At 41.5% G+C, this 17,775-nt stretch overlaps 1 protein-coding gene across 1 annotated transcript in view; it reads left to right on the top strand.

Moving 5' to 3' along the window:
- The window catches only part of Npas3 (neuronal PAS domain protein 3), a gene marked incomplete at its 5' end in the record, with an annotated part of 850,606 nt that overhangs the window by 828,652 nt on the left and 4,179 nt on the right, over positions 1-17,775 (top strand). The window contains 3 exons of the mRNA XM_033765310.1: positions 12,264-12,411; positions 15,758-15,873; positions 17,384-17,775. Of these exons, the coding sequence (XP_033621201.1) occupies positions 12,264-12,411; positions 15,758-15,873; positions 17,384-17,775 (656 nt within the window). The remainder of the gene's footprint in view (positions 1-12,263; positions 12,412-15,757; positions 15,874-17,383) is intronic.

Here is a 17,775-nt window from a genome sequence, read left to right on the forward strand (position 1 = left end):
GTTCTTTGTTGCTGGGAATTCAGGAAAAATGGAGAAGGCTCAAGATCTTTAAAGGAAGCTGTGGACATAATTTTGCAACAATAAAAGCTAAAGATCTTGGCTTTAAAAATGAATATGTTGTTTTTAGGATATTGTCATAGGCCATGTGTGTGGGGGCACAGGTGCTTTTTCACTGTGGAATCTTAATTGAGGTCTAAATTCATAAACCTGACATGACAAAAAAGAGTTCTGTAATCCTTGGTTATTATTTGGAAAACGTCATGCTGTCTTTCTGAGATGTGCTTTACAGCTTGAAGAAACACAATTCCTCAGGAACAGTGAGCTAGGGCAGTTCATTTCTTCCTATAAAGCAAAGGTCTCCAACAAATATGTTTGATGCCATTCTTTCCAATCTACTTTTTGGGGGGGTACTAGGGATCGAACTCGGGCCCTTGTGCTTGCCAGGCAGGCAGCAGAACCACTGAGCTAAATCCTCGGCCCTCCGATCTATTTTTATCTCATTTTCAGTAGCCAGAGTAATTTGCGAGCCTTGAAAATAAACTACTCAGCCTTTCACTATTGTGCCATCCTCCTAATTTTTCTGGTGCCTTGCCAATTAATAGATAGGGAATGTAAGTTTTCAAATTCTGTGATTTTTTTTCACTACTTGATATTGACATACTAGCTATTGCTTTATGATTTAGCCTACTAACAATGATTGAGTTCACTCTTTTAACTCATACACATGACTTTTAATTTTGAGTTCTTTTAATAACCTTAAATACATGAAAAAACAAATAGAGTGAGCTGATAATTCTGCACGATAAAATACACTTCACATATTTAGCTATCATGCTGTGGAATAACTCCACAATGTCAAGTAGCACACAATTAGTAAAACTGTAGGGGGAGGAAAAGGAGTGTTTTGATCCTGAAGAATTTTGATCCTAATCAGATTGAAATTTCAATGTTCTTGTAGTGCTTAATATCTTCAATCACACACACAAAAAATCAAACTGATTCCAATGTCAGGTTTTGCATTCTGTGACTGAAATAAAATGCTAAAATATACAAATGCATCTCGCTTTGTACAATAAACATTAACATCATTATAAAGTAAGATTGAGTCTAAAATTGTGTGATGGAATGTCTGATGTTTACCTAATTCTCAAACCAAAGCCAGCCTCATAACAAAATGACAGAGCATATAATAAGTCTTGGTTGTGTAAACACTGGAAGAAAAGGCAAAAAGCCAGCACAGCACCTTGCTGGTCCGAAGCCCTAGGCTATTACTGAAGGGTGCCTCAACTCTGCCTCCTTGGCCGGAGAAGGTCATGGTGACATAGCACCAGTTCGAGAATAAGATAGAATTCTAAAACAAAGGGATGGTTAAAAAATAAACCACATTAACTATTTAGCTTTTCTTCCTCGAGCTATTGGCACAACTCCTGGTTCTGCCTATGAAAGACAGGTTTAGGCATCTGATCATACTTCTGGTATCTTGATGTCTGCCTTATACTCTAGTTTATAGATAAAAAACACAAGTCTTTAGTAACTAAAAATACTGTCTTTATCACTGGGACTTTTTTCGTAGCACAGGCATCTGTAAATCAATACATGAACTTCTCTCTAGCATAGGAAAACTAAATGGGAATCAGCTGCACCTGGATTTGACAACTCTGATCAACCGAACCAAGAACTTAGGACCATCTGTTCTCCCAGTGGGCTAACTTGCGAGGTCTATGTAAAGCAGTTCTACATAAATAATCACTAAGAATCACAGTAGTGATGTCACCATGCTGGGCTAGTAAAATTAAATGAGGGCTCTAAAACCAAGGAAGTTTCAGGGTCCTTTCAGGCTGTGACCAGAGACCTCTGTGATTTCTTTTCTTTAAGCCCAATTTCACTGATTCTTCAGGTCAAATAGACCAAGTCAGCATTTAGAGTTTTAAATCATAAACCACTCACATTAGTAGTTATTTGGACACCTTGCCCTTACATCCTTGTGCAGTCCTCTTGCTCAGCGATGCTGACCTGAAGGTGACTGGTCATGTCTCCTAGAGCCAAATCCTGCAATTACCCAAGCATCTGTGCTGCCTTAACTCAGAGAGGTTACGGTACAACCACCCACCACTCTACCTCTGCCTGTAACCTGAAGAGTAGAATGCTGAACCAAATACAGATACATGCTTTGCATTTCTCTCTATTCCCCATTAATCCAGTCTTTTGTCTATAGAAGGAGCTGAATTTATCTTGACACATCCCTAGGGCTCTCCCTGGGTCAAATCAGCAGCAACTCTCTGAAATCTTAAAGCGGGGGAGTATTCCTTCCTCCTTATGACATTTTTTTTTCTCCATCAGCAAGTCTTAAGTTGCAGCTGTTGGATTTCAAGAAAAGGGAGCCATGGAGTACAGATAGGGTGGCAGTTTTCCCTTCCTAGCACCTGACCCAGGATTGGAGAATTCTGTAAGAATTATCCTAGAGAAAGACTTCCAGATTGTGTAGGGGACCAAGTGGACATAAAAGCCCATGTCATAACCAATATACTTGGAGGTGGGTGTTTAAAAAACTACAGTACCCTAAGTGTTTATTTCCATTTATTTAATTATAAACTTCTATCCTTCTTAGCACAACTAATATACAGCTACCTGGCATAATGCATTGCATGCTGTTTTGCATCAATAACCCCTACATCTCCCTCCTGAAGGCGTCTCATCGCCAAATGCAAGCAGACTGCTTAATGCAGGACTAATTAGTATATCCCCTTCCAGTCTTCGGGCCCTCCATTGTAATTCCTTCCCAGCTCATTTTTTTTCCACAACCGAGCATCAATCAAAGTAAGTGCCCTGCCTGCCTAGGCAACACAAGATGTCCTCCATGCATTTGTCATCTGCCACACAAACAAAGGGAGAATTTAATTGTTGATTTGGGTATGCAGCCATTGCACACAGTAAAGGGAGCTGCAAGGGAAGGAAGAAGGGCAGCAATAAAGTGTGAGGGGTGGGCCACATGCACATAGCTTTTCTCTGCTTTCTGATCTTGGCCATTGTTCTGGTGTGGCCTTTGGGGATTTAGCTGTGGTCTGATCATTGGCAGGACTTTTCCCCAAGGTAAATGAGTATGAATATAAAAATTCCCATGGAAGGAAATGCATTTAATAGCTACCATGCTTGCTTTCTTCAGAAGCCAAGTCAGCCTATATCATGTGCCTGTCTATTAACTGAAAAGATTATCACAGGAAACAGGAAGAAGCCAGGTTTGTATTCAGGGGTGAATTAGTATTTTCTTACCCTTTCTCTCTCTTTCTCACCCTCTTCCTCCGTCTCTCCTTCCCCTCCCACACTGTTTCTCACTGCCTCTCCCCCGCCTCTGATTTTGTCTTTTCAAGTCAAGGGCAGGCCCACAGAAAACAAATACCACCGAGAGGGCCTCCTCACCAGCTGTGCCTGCGCCACTTGTTACACAGTGGTCTAGAGCAGCAGTACTAAAACGTCACATTATGGAGAACTGCCTTATACGAATCTAGAGAAATGCAGAATTTGAGGCCTACCCTAAACATATTAAGAGTCTGAAATTAAGAAGATCCCTGACTCTACAGATGCTAAAGCTTGTGGGGTACAATTCATACTATTACTTAGAGACACTATTTTCACAAGAAGCAACTACACACCAAATATCCACCTCAGTGATTCTATTTTCCTTTAGATTTGGATGAATCTGATTAATAGCAATAAAATGTGACAGTGAATTAGTTCTGAGGGTTTCTCAATCAGTGTTCAGATGTAATGAGTATATGATTACTGGATAAACTTGCTTTTTTAATAAAGACGTAATGTTTTAAATATTTATGGAGGACGTTTAAAGTAATAATATCCAACTTAGGAAGGAAAAGGAAATCTTCGGTGTTTTCCCCCAGGTTAATATTTTCCTACCTGTATTGATTGCATGTGTGAACATGAGCAGTAATGTTTTCCCTGTTCAAGTTCATTTAACATTTCTGAATACCTACTTCTATAAACAGACACGTGGTATTGCTACGACTTTTCAAAACTAAGTCATAGTCTCTACCTTCAAGGAGCTTGTATGCTAGAGAAGATGTCCTGAAATAGCCAATTATGAAGGGGTGACATCCAATAAAGATTATTAAGATGTATAAAGAAAGCACAGAAACGCCAGAGGTGGGGGCAACCGAGGAGAGGGTGGAGAAGAAGCTCCGTACTTCCCAGGGACTGCGAAAGACGGTGCTAACAAGCAAAGATGACAGGAGATACAGAATGTGTCAAGGGCACACAAGTCTAGAAGAGCATAGGATGGACAAGGAATAGAAGCACAGAATCTCTTCTCTCTCCCCAAAGACCAGGCCAGAACTTTGAATTGACTGATAAATTTGATAAATTTATTTCTTCCATGGGTTCTTATTCCTTATTACCATTTGAAATAGTAGCTATGGCTTAAAAAAAATTCTATTTGGCAAAAAGTAACCCATTGCTCTTATAAGACTTACACACACACACACACACACTCCCAAGTCATTCATCTTAACCTAAATCAGCTAACGTAAATCAACTCCAGGATAGCATCTTGTTCTTCATCTTGCGTAAATTATTTTTTTGAAGTTTTCCTTAAAATATCAACATTTTAGGCCGCGTATGGTGGCACAAACCTGTAATCCCAGCACTCAAGAGGCTAAGGCAGGAGGATCACTGAGAGTTTGAGACCAACCTGGGCTACAAAGTGAGTGCAAGGCCAGCTTGAACTTACAGCAAAACCTTATCTCAAGAAGACAAAAAAATCAACATTTTGCATGTCTCAAAAAAAAATCAAAACTTTTTAAAACACAAATAAGCAGCATAGGATTTAATTCATGTGTGATTCTAACATACTATAATTTGTTCTTAAATGTGGGTTTAACCAGTATACTCCAAACTCTTTATTCACACCTTCATCCTCCCTGGCTTTTTGGAATTTGGTGTGGGGAATAGCAACTAAAATATATCTGGTTGTAAGTGATAGAAAACCCAAGTAAAAATAACTTGAACTTTCTCTTCATGATCAAGATACCCATAGCACCCACTAACCATCAGTTCCCCACAGGGCAAGGTCCACAGTCAGAAAACAGTGAGTCACTGTCTTGAGTTCCTTACTGAAAGAATCCCTTAGCCACCCCTCCTCCCCGTGCAGAGAAGTATTTTGTGTCTCACAGTCCAGCATTTGCTCAATGCCCAAGCCTGAGCCACACATTGGCCAAGGGATGGAATTACTGTTTCTAGTTGAAGCAATCAAGGTTTATCACCCTGGCACTTTGATGAGAAGGCCATCAAACCTAAAGCCCAAAATCAGAGTTGTTACCCAGAAGAAAGTGGCAGTGTCCCTGCAGTGAACAATCAGGATGCTTGCCACATAGGAGATCTGTAACATTTCTACATGAAGTACTTGGATTTCTAAAAATCTGCAAACAGAGAAACAAATGGAATTTTCCTGGCCTAATTTAAATATTCCTGAGCTAGAGATTATATAGATAGAGAAAGAGAGGGAGAGAGAGAGGGAGGGGGAGAGACAGACAGACGCACAGGGAGAGAGGGAGATTACCATTTATATTTTTATTTTAAAAGATGTTCAGTAGGCTCAACAAAATATCAGCATCCAGAAACACAAGGTCCACCAGACATGTAAGGTTTACTTCACCCCTTTCACCTTTTAAAAGGTCTTCCTACATCCCAGTCAGCTTGGTGACTCTAATTCTCTTAACTTTTACAACCAAGACTTCTTGGGCTTCACGGACCTATATGACCATTTCTACATAGTTGTCACTATTATAAATTTATTAGTGACTGATAAAATGACTGATAAGCTTTTTTCTCCCAGTCAAAGGCAAGTAGAGATAAATCCCTGTTTTCAGTGTGAGGAAACTTTTTCAAACCACCCACCACCCACAGAAGTGACTTACTCTGAGTTTCATTGCCCAGTGTTTTATCATATTCCAAACTTGTTCCAGTCAACTGGCAAGGGGGATATAATTGTCTTGAGTAATTGGGATGACTGTAAGAGGGCTGTGGCAGCCCTGCCACTGACACAGAGTCAGGCATTCAAAATACTCTTACTAAATAACTGGATAAATCTACCATTTTCCTCATCCTAGACATAAATCTTTCCTAATTCTATGCGAAGAGTATATTTCTTCCCCTTTAAATAGCAAGTCTCCACAAAAAGAAAGGTATGGGGGCTTCTTTTAAAAAACTGTCCCTGCCTATTTTAGATTGAGAAAAGTTGGCATAAGTAATAACAAAACTCTCCGGTTGGACCAAAGGCAGCTTGAAAAAAAAAATCCAAGAACTCTGATGCCACTTGTGCCAACAATTACTTTGATTCTTCCTGCCCTAGAATGTGACACTGATACCATCAGCATTTAAAAGCTTTAGACTCTGATTCAATACATTGTCACGAAGAAGAAAAGGGGAATTTATTTTTCAAACTTAACACATTGACACGTTCTAAATCAATGAAAAGTTTTCTGCATGATTCAATATTAACAGTTAATAAAAATCTATCAATTGGCAGTGGTATAGGACAAAACCTCTTCTGAGGTTGTAAATCACACAGATCGCAGTTCAGGCAGGGCTTGTCATTAGTGTATTAGGTGGAAAAATCCATAGATGATGCATAGTCATTCACAGAACATCCACAGGTCTTTTGTCCTTAAGCTCGTAATTCACATTAAATATCAAGTATCATTTAACTCTACCAAATATTGCTCAGCATATAGATTCACAAAAAAAAACCCCAAAAACCAATTTGTAGATGCCTGCTATTTAAGACATCTAGCTCACTAATTGCAAAATCTATAGGAAAGTCTGCACGGCATCAAAGCCTCAGCTGAACCCGTGAGCGGTTCTAAATGAAAAACTGTCTCTACTGCAACTAAATAAAGCACTTAATGCAGTCTGTGGCTACAATGCTGGTTCTCCTGTGGGTTTTGAAAATGACCTTCCTGTAAGCATCAAGGACTATAACTTTTTAGATAAAGAAACTTGTTCTTGTTTTATGTCTATGTCGGGTTCATTCCCCTATAGCCCACAGTTTTCAAAAGCAGAGGAAAAAGTAATCCAGAATTTTTTTTAAAAAAGTCTGTTTCCAGAATGAAGTTCCCTGTCAGCCTGCCTTGGGCCTTAGGTGGAGAAGCAGAGATTAAAGAGTCAGTATTCCTTTTCATGTTTCATCTGCCAGTTTTGTGAATGTAGAAAGAGAACCAGCGTCTACAGCGAAGCACCCAACCGTGGTATTAAGTAGAAAGTGGGATTCTAGCACACCCCCGTACTTAAACACACACACTTTTACACTCTCCACTTTAGTGAATTCAAAAATAATTTTGGAGTCTCCAGCAGAAGGCATGCGCCCCCGTCCCCAGGCTCCGGCAGCCCTAAGAAGGTAGCTCCCGAGACAGGGTGAATGGCGCTACAGATGCGGCCTCCTGTCGTCTGACGACAATGAAGCTCTTTGTTCAGCTGTGTGAATGAGAAGTGTGGCCTCTCCGATGAGCTCACCATTTCCTATTCTATACTTACCTGAATACACCAAGTATTGCAGCTTTTTAATGCATATGCAAACCACTAAAATGTCCTTTTGTGAGACAGTTTGCTAAAAGACCGCTTTTGATATGTGTTCTTCATCTCCTCTTCAGACTGCATTCCACTGCTTCCTTCATTTTAGACACAACCAACTCACTATTTAGACTCTTTGGCTTTGATTTTGTGGAACAGTCCAACAGGAAGGGACCATGCTCCCTTTTTTTCTTCATATTTCTGAAGGCAAACTTGTACTGATTTGTTTTGATTTACTAACAGAGTTATGTTCCTGCCACAGACACTGGCTGCCTTTATGTCCTTTCAGCCATCAGTCTATGTCTGTGGACAGTTTTCCCAAGGCAAACTGAAATCCCTTGTTGGTAACTGTGTGCCAGTCCATGGATGTGCACTACAGCAAAAAAAAGCTCATGGTGTCATCATGTTTGGAGGGAGAGTAATTACTCTCTACAAGCAGAACATTTCTTGAATGCCAACCACTAAGCTTGAACAGAGAGACCAGGTGACATTTTAGAAAGGATATTCAATAAAATTTAGCATCCAGTCTTCATTTTTTGGAGAGGTTGTATATTTGATGTAAAGGTCACATGTCCTAAAATGTAAGCACATTGCAATTTTATTTTGATTGAACTATATTTGCCACTCCCTTCGCAGTTAGGGATGGGTTGTGTTTTGACTTACAGCCAAAGAGATGCTTTACTCATGGTTCTCTGATTGTCAGATGAGCAGAGCTGGCTCAACCAGGAAGAGTTTAATTTTTGTTTGTCTCTACTGTATCCTCCCAACTGCAAGGTCACCTCCATCCTTTGAACAACACAGACTATAACTTAAAAGACACCTTCTGCTTGAAGGGTGGAGGGTGCTGAGGACAGAATCTTAGTTTTTCTTAGAGTACTAACAGCCAAAAGCAATTGGTTACATCCTGGGCTTCAAAGAAATAGGAGCATGTTTTTGTGACAGTCACATCTGGCCTATTCAAAATTCTAAGCGAACTTACAAATACTATTTATCTTCCCTATGTCTTTATGTTTACCTTGTGAAATCTAAAAGGACATTTTAATTTTTGAGACCATTAAGTAAAAACTAATTCCTATCACACACCGTTAAAGATAACTCTAGACATATTATGATGTGATTAGTAAAATCCATTGAAAAACACAGAGGCTGCTCCACCAAGAATTTTGGACAACAGAAAGTAAGCTTTGAAATAAACCAAAGAGAAGAAGCCAAGTTACATTTCAGAAGCCTTGGCCTATGTGTCATGGAAGTGATAGTATGAATATGACCCACGCATATAGTTCCCCTCCCTCTGCTTCTTTCCCTTATAGTTGGTGCACATGGTTGTAAATTTACTCCTTGCATTGATGAGCCCCTATTTCTTTTCAAGGTACAATTAAATCTTTTGAAGGATCCATATCAGGTTAACTTGTATTGTGCTTATTTGTTTTTCTCTTCAAAAGGGACTGTGTGGGTAGCCTGTCACAAACATCTCATTTCTCTCTGCTCTCTAAGCCTAAAACTTGAAAATAAAAACAACAAGCCACTGGATTACAGGGAATCAAAAAGTTTTGTGTGTGGTTTTTTTTTTTCAAGTTCTCTAATTTATTACACACTAAAAATCTCTTTCAAACTGGCACCAAGGTGGCTTTTCTTCTTGAGCTGATTAGGACCACATGAGCTCAGGAAAAGCTGTCAGATCCTGCCTCTGGCACAGCTGGAATGATCCAACTGATTTGCCAGTATGATTTTTTTTTTCCCAAGAAATAAGCTTCATCCCAGAGTCATCAATTTATATTCTGGAGACCCAAGCAAAAGTTCTTTCTTGTTCATTTTAAAAGAAGTAAGATTGTATTTGTGATCTTTTTGAGACCTCCTAAAACCTGAAAGCAACTTGGGCAATATATATATTATGCTTTAGTGAGAGCTAACCTCATACTTTACCTGTAGTTATCTAGCTTCCCAGTTATGCTAGGAATTTCATTCAGAAAACACTCATATTGAAGAAAAAGCCATGATCTAAGGCCACATTAAAATGTTTGTCTTTTGAAAATTGTTGGTCAGACAGGGAACAATTGTGGGTTTGTTCAAACTTGAGTTTTTCAGCTGCCCATGATGGGCTCTGGAACCTGCTTCTCAGTATTTGCCAAAGATAATCACATAGCTCTCTGGAAACCGCCTCGTGCCCTTGCTCTTCAGTCCTTCTACGACTACCTCCTCACATCAAAACTCCCCCGTCCTGCCTCTCCTCCTTTTAGGTCTCCTCTCTTTGCTAGATGGCCCTTAGTCCAGTTTTGATAATCTAGTTCAGGTTTGATAAAGATTTTCATTAATGTATTCATGGGCCTAATCAGTCAGTGTTTAGTTTCCCAGAAAACAGAGATGTATTTAAGCAGACCAAGTCATCCTGCTTCGTCTCACAAAGACAACACCATACCAGCCCTTTAGCAAAAAAGCCTTTCAGCCCCTTTTCCAGCACACACCTGAGCACCACCAGGGAGGCAGATGTTTTGTGCTCTCCATCTTAAGAGCTGGGATTTTGCTACCTAATTTAAGAAAAAATGTACTAGAAAGTCAGGTGATCTTTGTGTTGATTCTGCAATGTCTAATTCCTTTATTTCTCTGCCACTTTCTGTATTCTGGAGATTTTAAACAAATTTTTCCAAGTTTTGGTCACTTCTCAGTCCAGAACCTTCAACAAGGCTGATGTGATCCAGCCACGATCTCACTGCTTTCTTCTTGTGATTTTACAAAGGGGCTTCTTCGTCTCTTTGCTTCTACTAACCTGGGATCCTTTATCCCAGATACAAAGCAGATGGAAGGATAGCAGTGATCCCTGACTGGAGCGTTGTGTTTTCTCTGTGAGAAGAGTGGACAGAATTATGTAGCCCATCATTCCCCAATTAATAGTTAAACAGGTTGAGAGGGTTTGAATAAAAGCACATCCTGTCTGCATGCAATGATGGTTTGACAGAACAGCTGTATGGCGGAGTTAGTATTTTACCGCTATCAGCTTCACCATGCAGTCTTGTACCACGGGAAGCCATGCATGAAGAATGGCAGAACTTACAACTGCCCACAGAAGGAGAGTACAGCGCTACCTGTGGAGCCTTGCCTCTAAGAGAAGGTGACAGTTCCCAGACCTTAACAATACCCCAAATTATTCCGTTCTTTCAGAATGGAACTTGCCACAATTTCAAACACTCATCAGAGCAAGGATTTTTCAAGCAACAGTGAAGATATGATTATTAAGTTTTACAACCATCCATTTAGCATACTGTGAGAAAAAAAGGAGAAAGGGAGAAAAGCATCAAAGCATGTATGTTTATAATATGTGGAAATGTGAACTGTGATCACTTTCAGGGGCAGGAAGAATGGCCGAGGACACGATAGGTAGAGTTTCAACAGCCTGAACACAGCTCTTTTCCAAAGTGACTCCCTTTTATCCATCCACGCCCACCCAAAAAAAAAAAATCAAAATGTACTTCATGAAACTATTGTATATGAAGCACTTATTAGCCGTAATTAAATGGACAATATGAATTTACTACGTCTTTAGGACTCTGGCTTGTTCTGGTTTAGAGCAAGATGATTAATGCAAATACATATTACTTGAGATAACCATTTAGCAGCTAATTTAGCCAAATTTATTACAGCAGTTAGAGGTTTTTCATTTTAGCAGACGGAGACAAGGACATGCCAAACGTAGGCCGCGTAGACGAGTGCACACTGCCCTCTAGTGACCAGCTGGGTGCTGAGCTGGGGGGTATGCAGAGTGGCCGGAGATACAGCAGCTTTTGCACATTTCCGGCATCCCTTTAAACCATCCCCATCCATAGCACTTTATTTCACCGCATGATTTACTGCACTTTCCCCTTTTACTAGCTCAGGAGTACCCAGATACAAATCAAATCAATTTCAGCTTGGCAAGATTTTGGTTAAAGTATCATTTTTAACATCTGCATTTTAAAGCTCTCTTTCTGTGGGTATTTAATGGCACCGTTTCACATTACTGATTGTTTTTACTTGTTCCTTCATTTTGAGCCATATTTTAGAGTCTGTATGGAGCTGTCACTCTGTTTGGCTCTCTCCAAGTCAATTCTGTGCCTCCCTTAGGCCAGCATTTCTTTCTTATTCGATTCGAGGATTTATTTTGTTCCAACATTCAGCAGTCACACCAGAATTCCCCCTGACTGACCAATGTAAATTTCGTTCATCCAAGGACTATAAATTCTGTTAGACAAGATCAAAAGGAACAGATGTGTTAGGACTGCGGTTGATATTGCTCTCACTGAGGAGAAATGATCAAAGACAGAGGAGCAAAGCATCTTCGGAACCATTCAAATATCCAGAATCTCAAGGAGGGCTACCTTGAAGCTATGAATAAATCACATACAAATTTGCTTTCTTACTGTCTGACGTCAAAGCCATTGACAATATTCACATCACATTAGGTGCGAGCCAAAAAGATTTGTAGTCTTTTTATCCTTCCTCTCACACCATGGCTGCCCAAAACAGAATAAAGTCTTGCTACAAATGCGAGTGACCTGGCTTCACTGAAGTGATTATTTCATTTGCCCTCCTGATGGCATCCTGCACTGAACATACCCTTAGCGTAGTGCAGGACCTACTGCTGAAGTTTTGCAGAAACAAAAATCATTTGACCCCAGTCTTAATAAAATGCACTTGCTTTTCTTCCTCCCCAGTGCTGAACAAGGGTCAGTGTGTGACGAAGTACTATCGCTGGATGCAGAAGAATGGAGGCTACATTTGGATACAGTCCAGTGCCACCATAGCAATTAATGCCAAGAATGCCAATGAAAAGAACATCATCTGGGTGAATTATCTTCTTAGGTATATTTTCTGATTCTTTTTATTTCTGTCTCACTTATTAAATATGCAGCCCTATGGTTAATACCTGACATGTTATGAGTTCTGTCTTGTGACAGTCCCTGGTGTGGAATGTCATGAAAATTCTACTCTTCTTTCTACAAGACTGAAAGATATGAGATCAACCTGTTGAAAGGGACTTGCAAGACTTGCAAGATTTTCAGTTAATCCTCATTTGTCAACATTTGGGCAACTGTGTAGAAACTGCTCTGGTTTCTTCACAAATGCTCAGGCCAGAAAAAGAATGTGGTCTTTTGCCTACAGTTGAAGCATTCAAAAAGCATGTCCTTATCCCCACCACACTTGCACTCGCACTCTCCTTATAACTGTTAAGTAAAAGGAGGGGAGGGGGAGCAAGGTACATCACATTCCTGTTGCGGTTCACCCCTGTGAGGCAGTCAGCCTATTCTGTGAGGTTTAATTTTCTAGGCATTAAGGTTTTGGTAAACAAAGTCAGTTGCTTTGCCAGAATAATGACAATCTCGGCATAAAAAATAAAGACAGTATTTTTTTTTTTCTTACTGCTCTGTGATCCCAGGCCAGCTTTATTGCTCTTAAAATGTCCTCCAGTTTTTATGTCCACTTCAGTCCAAGCTCAGTTACCTCCTAACTTCTGGTGTAAGACATCTTCCCTCTCCCTTCTCGTCTACTTTCTGCTGTTACATTCAAACAAGCAGAAAAGTAACCAACACCAGCTGACAGGATGGCCTGAGTTGGGAACAAGCCTTCTGGGAAGTTCTCCTGTATTCCTGTCATGAAGCTACCACAATACTTGGTTTGGTCCCCTCCTACCATGTCATTCCACTCATTTCTGTTGTCCTAAAGCTACCAGGCAGAGTCCACATGTGGTCTGAGCAGGAAAACTTCCAATAGGTCTAACAACTGGAAGCTCGTACCCTTTGGCTGATAATTTCAACTTGAACCCCATTTTTCTTTGAGACAGCCAAATGGAGCTGAGAATGCTAACAACCATGGCTCATCAGCACACAGGGCCCTCAGTGTCTCATACTTTGGTGATGACTTGAAGGCATGAGTGTGCTTGCTTCCAACAGCATATCAATCAGACACTAATGATTATTGCTCTAGAGAGGGCCTTAATGGGCACCACTTAAACGAGTCTTCATTTATCTACTTTCTTTTTCCTTTTTTGACCTCTTCTGCTCTATATTAATTCTCTCTAAAGGTAAAAAGTATGTGTATTTAATGTGGTTTTCTCTGAAGCTTGATTTTCATGCAAAGTATCCCCTGTGGTCGTGACATGCTCAAGATGGGTTCTGATATCAAGAAGTCCTTTTACATAGGGTTTCATGGAACAACTATATGTAATACTAAATAAGAGTGCATGTGCCAAACAGGAAAAAAATATTGTGCACTTGACATTCTTTTACTAGGCAGAGTGATATTGTGCCAAGGAGACACATGACTATTAAGAATTAAACACTGGCAACAAAGATACAGACTAGAAAGTTTGTTTCCTATGTTGATGTAACAGAGGGTACTGCAGTAATCTAGATGGCTATTACTCCCATTCTGGGTTACTCTTCCTGTGTGAATCTTTCTTACTACCTCATCAGCCTCAGCACTTCCTAAATGGAAGAAGGGTAAGGAAATAACAGTCTACACAATGTGGGATCAATATCATTGACCTAGCCTAGAGTTAAAGGGTATAAGCTTATGAGCATTTGAAAATTGCATTTCATCAAATTCCACACAGATAGGAAGGAATCCATTTGGGTATCTAAGACCAACCTTCAGCCTTCAGGCTCACTCTCAGGCATGGTGGACATTTTTTAATTGACCTAAAGACCTATCCTGAAGTTAATGATAAAGGCATTCAGTGGACATGTGACCTTTGAACCTGCACTGCACAGAAAGTAAAGGAAACTCACAATAATGGTCTTTAGCAGAAGAAACTCCACCAAGCCTGTGGCCCTTCAGTGTCATTCTATAGACTGAGGATCTAGTAAGAACTCCTTGGCAAAATGGCAACTATTGAAGTTTGGTTTGTTTTTTTTTCCTGGTCTTCCCTGAGCAATACTTTCACTCTTCCTCCTCAGAATCCCTCATTTATGGGTCCCATCGAGGCATATCCTTCCCTAATTCTTAAATTACTGCTCCCCTCAGTCTTCTTCCCATTCCCTTATAACACTTAACAGAATTACAGACTCAATATTAAAGTCTGCAAAGTGCTAAGTCCATCCTCCTGTCATTAGTCTTATTTGATTATCTAGAGGGAGCTTTGCTGTTGAAGCTAATTCACACTAAGGAGTAAATGCCTGATAATCCATCTTAGTGAATTAACCCTCCAAGGGACTTTTGAGGTTTTAGAGTAGTTACTGAAACAGTGATTCTTTAATATGGGAATTTCACTAGAGGTTAGCAAATAAGTCAGTAATTATATGTTGTAAGCCTCTGCTTGGCTGGCCTTCATGGAAGGACATAAGAGGCAGTTCCCATTTTGAGCCAGGATATTCTCCTTTTATGTCCATAGGAGCCTGGAGTGCTCAGACATCAGCCTTTCTAGAAGTGGCATTTCTAGAAGACAGCTTGCCTAAATTGACCAAGCATGCCCTCTTTTCCAGAAGAGGCTTGTTTCTGAATTAAAAATAGAACAAAAATTAAGCACATTTGCACAAATGGGGATAGATCCATTCTGTGGGGACTCTCTCACACTGGGGCTCTCCCCACTGCAATCAGATTTCCAGCTAACAAGCCACAGGTGTACACCACATGAGTAGATGAAAATGTGATTGTAATGGGTGTGTTGACAGTTCAGTAGCCATAATCCCTGCATCCCAAGGTGCACCTGTGTTCTGTCAAATTGTTAGGCACCAAGGGCTCTGCACTCCCCCAGTTGCTTTGGAGCCATCTGAAGATCTTGGAAGCTACATGAAGAGGCAAAGTCAAAGGTACTGAGGCAATGGACTCATTAGGAGCCCAAGAAAAGGTAGCACACACCAGGAGGGGTGGAAATGAATCGTGGAGCGAACTCTCACCCAGCCCCCAAGGTCTTATACTGGGTGGAATATCAAGCAGCACAGTTCCCTGGCCCCCAGCGGTACCTGATTGCTTAAAAGCTTTTTAGTAGCTTTCATGAGTATTTGGGTATTCAGACATTCTAGCAGGATGCTCCTGTACCCTGGCACATGTAATCCAAGCTTCTGTAAAAGTCCCAGGAAGAACAAAGAAATCATTTCCTATTTAGTCTTTTAAATTCAAAGTCTGGGGCCAGAAAGTGCAGAAGATAATTCAGAACAAACCACACAGAACGGGTGCCTGCACCCCTGATGTATATGCCTCCCTCCCACAGCAATCCCGAGTACAAGGACACACCCATGGACATCGCACAGCTGCCCCATCTGCCGGAGAAAACTTCCGAATCCTCTGAGACATCCGACTCTGAGTCAGATTCTAAAGACACCTCAGGTATTACAGGTATTACTTCTTCTCCATGTTCTGTAATTGTGGCTTGCCTTAACACAAGGGGGGGCAGAGGCCAGAGAGCCATGGTCAGAGGCCAAGCAACTGGCCAGACCATATTATCAGAGTTGCTTTCATTCTCTGTCTCTCTGCATACACAAATGCATATGTATATTGTATGACCACACAGAAGGAACCATGATGCAACCCCATGCCTAGCAGCTCTGGCACCTTTACTTGAAGCAGGGACTAGGGATAGCTCTGCTTGCTCTGAGACAGCCAGTGACTTTTGAGTCCTGAATGTTCATAGTTCCACCAAGCTGGGATCAAACCCCCAAAGTAGGATACCAGATGACATCAGTAAATACCTCTGTCAGGGTGCTAGACCATTGTGTGTCTCCTGAATGTACGCTGAATGAATCCATGCTTTCTCATTTCTAATTATTTGGGGAAGTAGAGTTCCTAAGTAGTTATTTGGAACACAAGAAAATTAATACAAAAGCTTACTTTTCCTCCAGTAAGCTCCTTCCACAGTACATGGACAGCCAGGGACTATAGAACTTGGAATTTTAAGCTGCAAAAAAATCCCAAGTCTTTTGTAACAGAGTCTCTCCTGCTACAGAAAGATGAAGGCATGCGTAGCTGCATGATTTGCCCAAAGTTCTATTCCAGGCTGCCTTCAAAGCCATAAAAATCAGCATTCCCAAATCTTCTGCGGTTGTGTTGATTGGGAAAATGCATTCCCCCTGGAATGTGGCAGGCAGCTAAGGATCCCCACCAACCCCCTACCATCAGGGCTGCCGCACTCCAGGCCTGTCAATCTGAACACCCGTACCTCAGACACAGCTTGAGAGAGGTGTCCTGGTGGACCCTGGTTGTTTTCCTCTCACCTACACTGTATTAATTTGAAAGTTCTTACTGTGGCAGAAGTACTAGAATAGTCTCTGCCCCTTATTTATATAGTTTATATCAGTAAACAAAACAAGACAAACATTCCCTACTCCCATGATGCTTATTCTACAGGTGGAACAGACAGAAGCAAACAAAAAATTAGACATACAATGAAAGAGATGGCAATTCATAAATTCTATAGAAAAAATAATAGAAGTAGAGAGTGTCATTTTCAGTAATGAACAAGTAGCAGGGGCAGGTGCAGAGCTCTTTAAAAGTCACCTAGCATTCCATTATCTTTCTGGATCTCTCACACCTTTCTCCGGGTTACTGAGTATCTCTGCAAGGTTTCTCAAACATTGGAGGGCCTAAGAATCACCGGGGAATCTTGTTTAGATGCAGAATCTGACTCAGCAGCCTGGGTAGGACCTGAGATTCTACACTTGCCCCTGGTGTGCAGTAAACCGTCATCTAGGCCCAGACTTGAAGTCCCCAGAAGGAGGTGCAGTTTATGGGGGGAACCAGCTGCCTCCCTGCCTGCCCTTGTAGGTGAGAGACCAATTCTGCCCTGCTAACGCGGTGTCCTTTCTCTGCCCCCGCCAACCCGGCCGCGGACCCCACGCAGAGGACAACGAGAACTCCAAGTCCGACGAGAAGGGGAATCAGTCGGAGAACAGCGAAGACCCGGAGCCTGACCGGAAGAAGTCCGGCAGTGCGTGCGACAACGACATGAACTGCAACGACGACGGCCACAGCTCCAGCAACCCGGACAGCCGCGACAGCGACGACAGCTTCGAGCACTCGGACTTTGAGAACCCCAAGGCGGCGGAGGACGGCTTCAGCACGCTGGGCCCGATGCAGATCAAGGTGGAGCGCTACGTGGAGAGTGAGTCGGACCTGCGGCTGCAGAACTGCGAGTCGCTCACGTCGGACAGCGCCAAGGACTCGGACAGCGCGGGCGAGGCGGGCGCTCAGGCCTCCAGCAAGCACCAGAAGCGCAAGAAGAGGCGGAAACGG

This window comes from Fukomys damarensis, unplaced genomic scaffold, assembly GCF_012274545.1.
Source record: "Fukomys damarensis isolate Sample0158 unplaced genomic scaffold, DMR_v1.0_HiC HiC_scaffold_17, whole genome shotgun sequence".
NCBI lineage: Eukaryota > Metazoa > Chordata > Mammalia > Rodentia > Bathyergidae > Fukomys > Fukomys damarensis.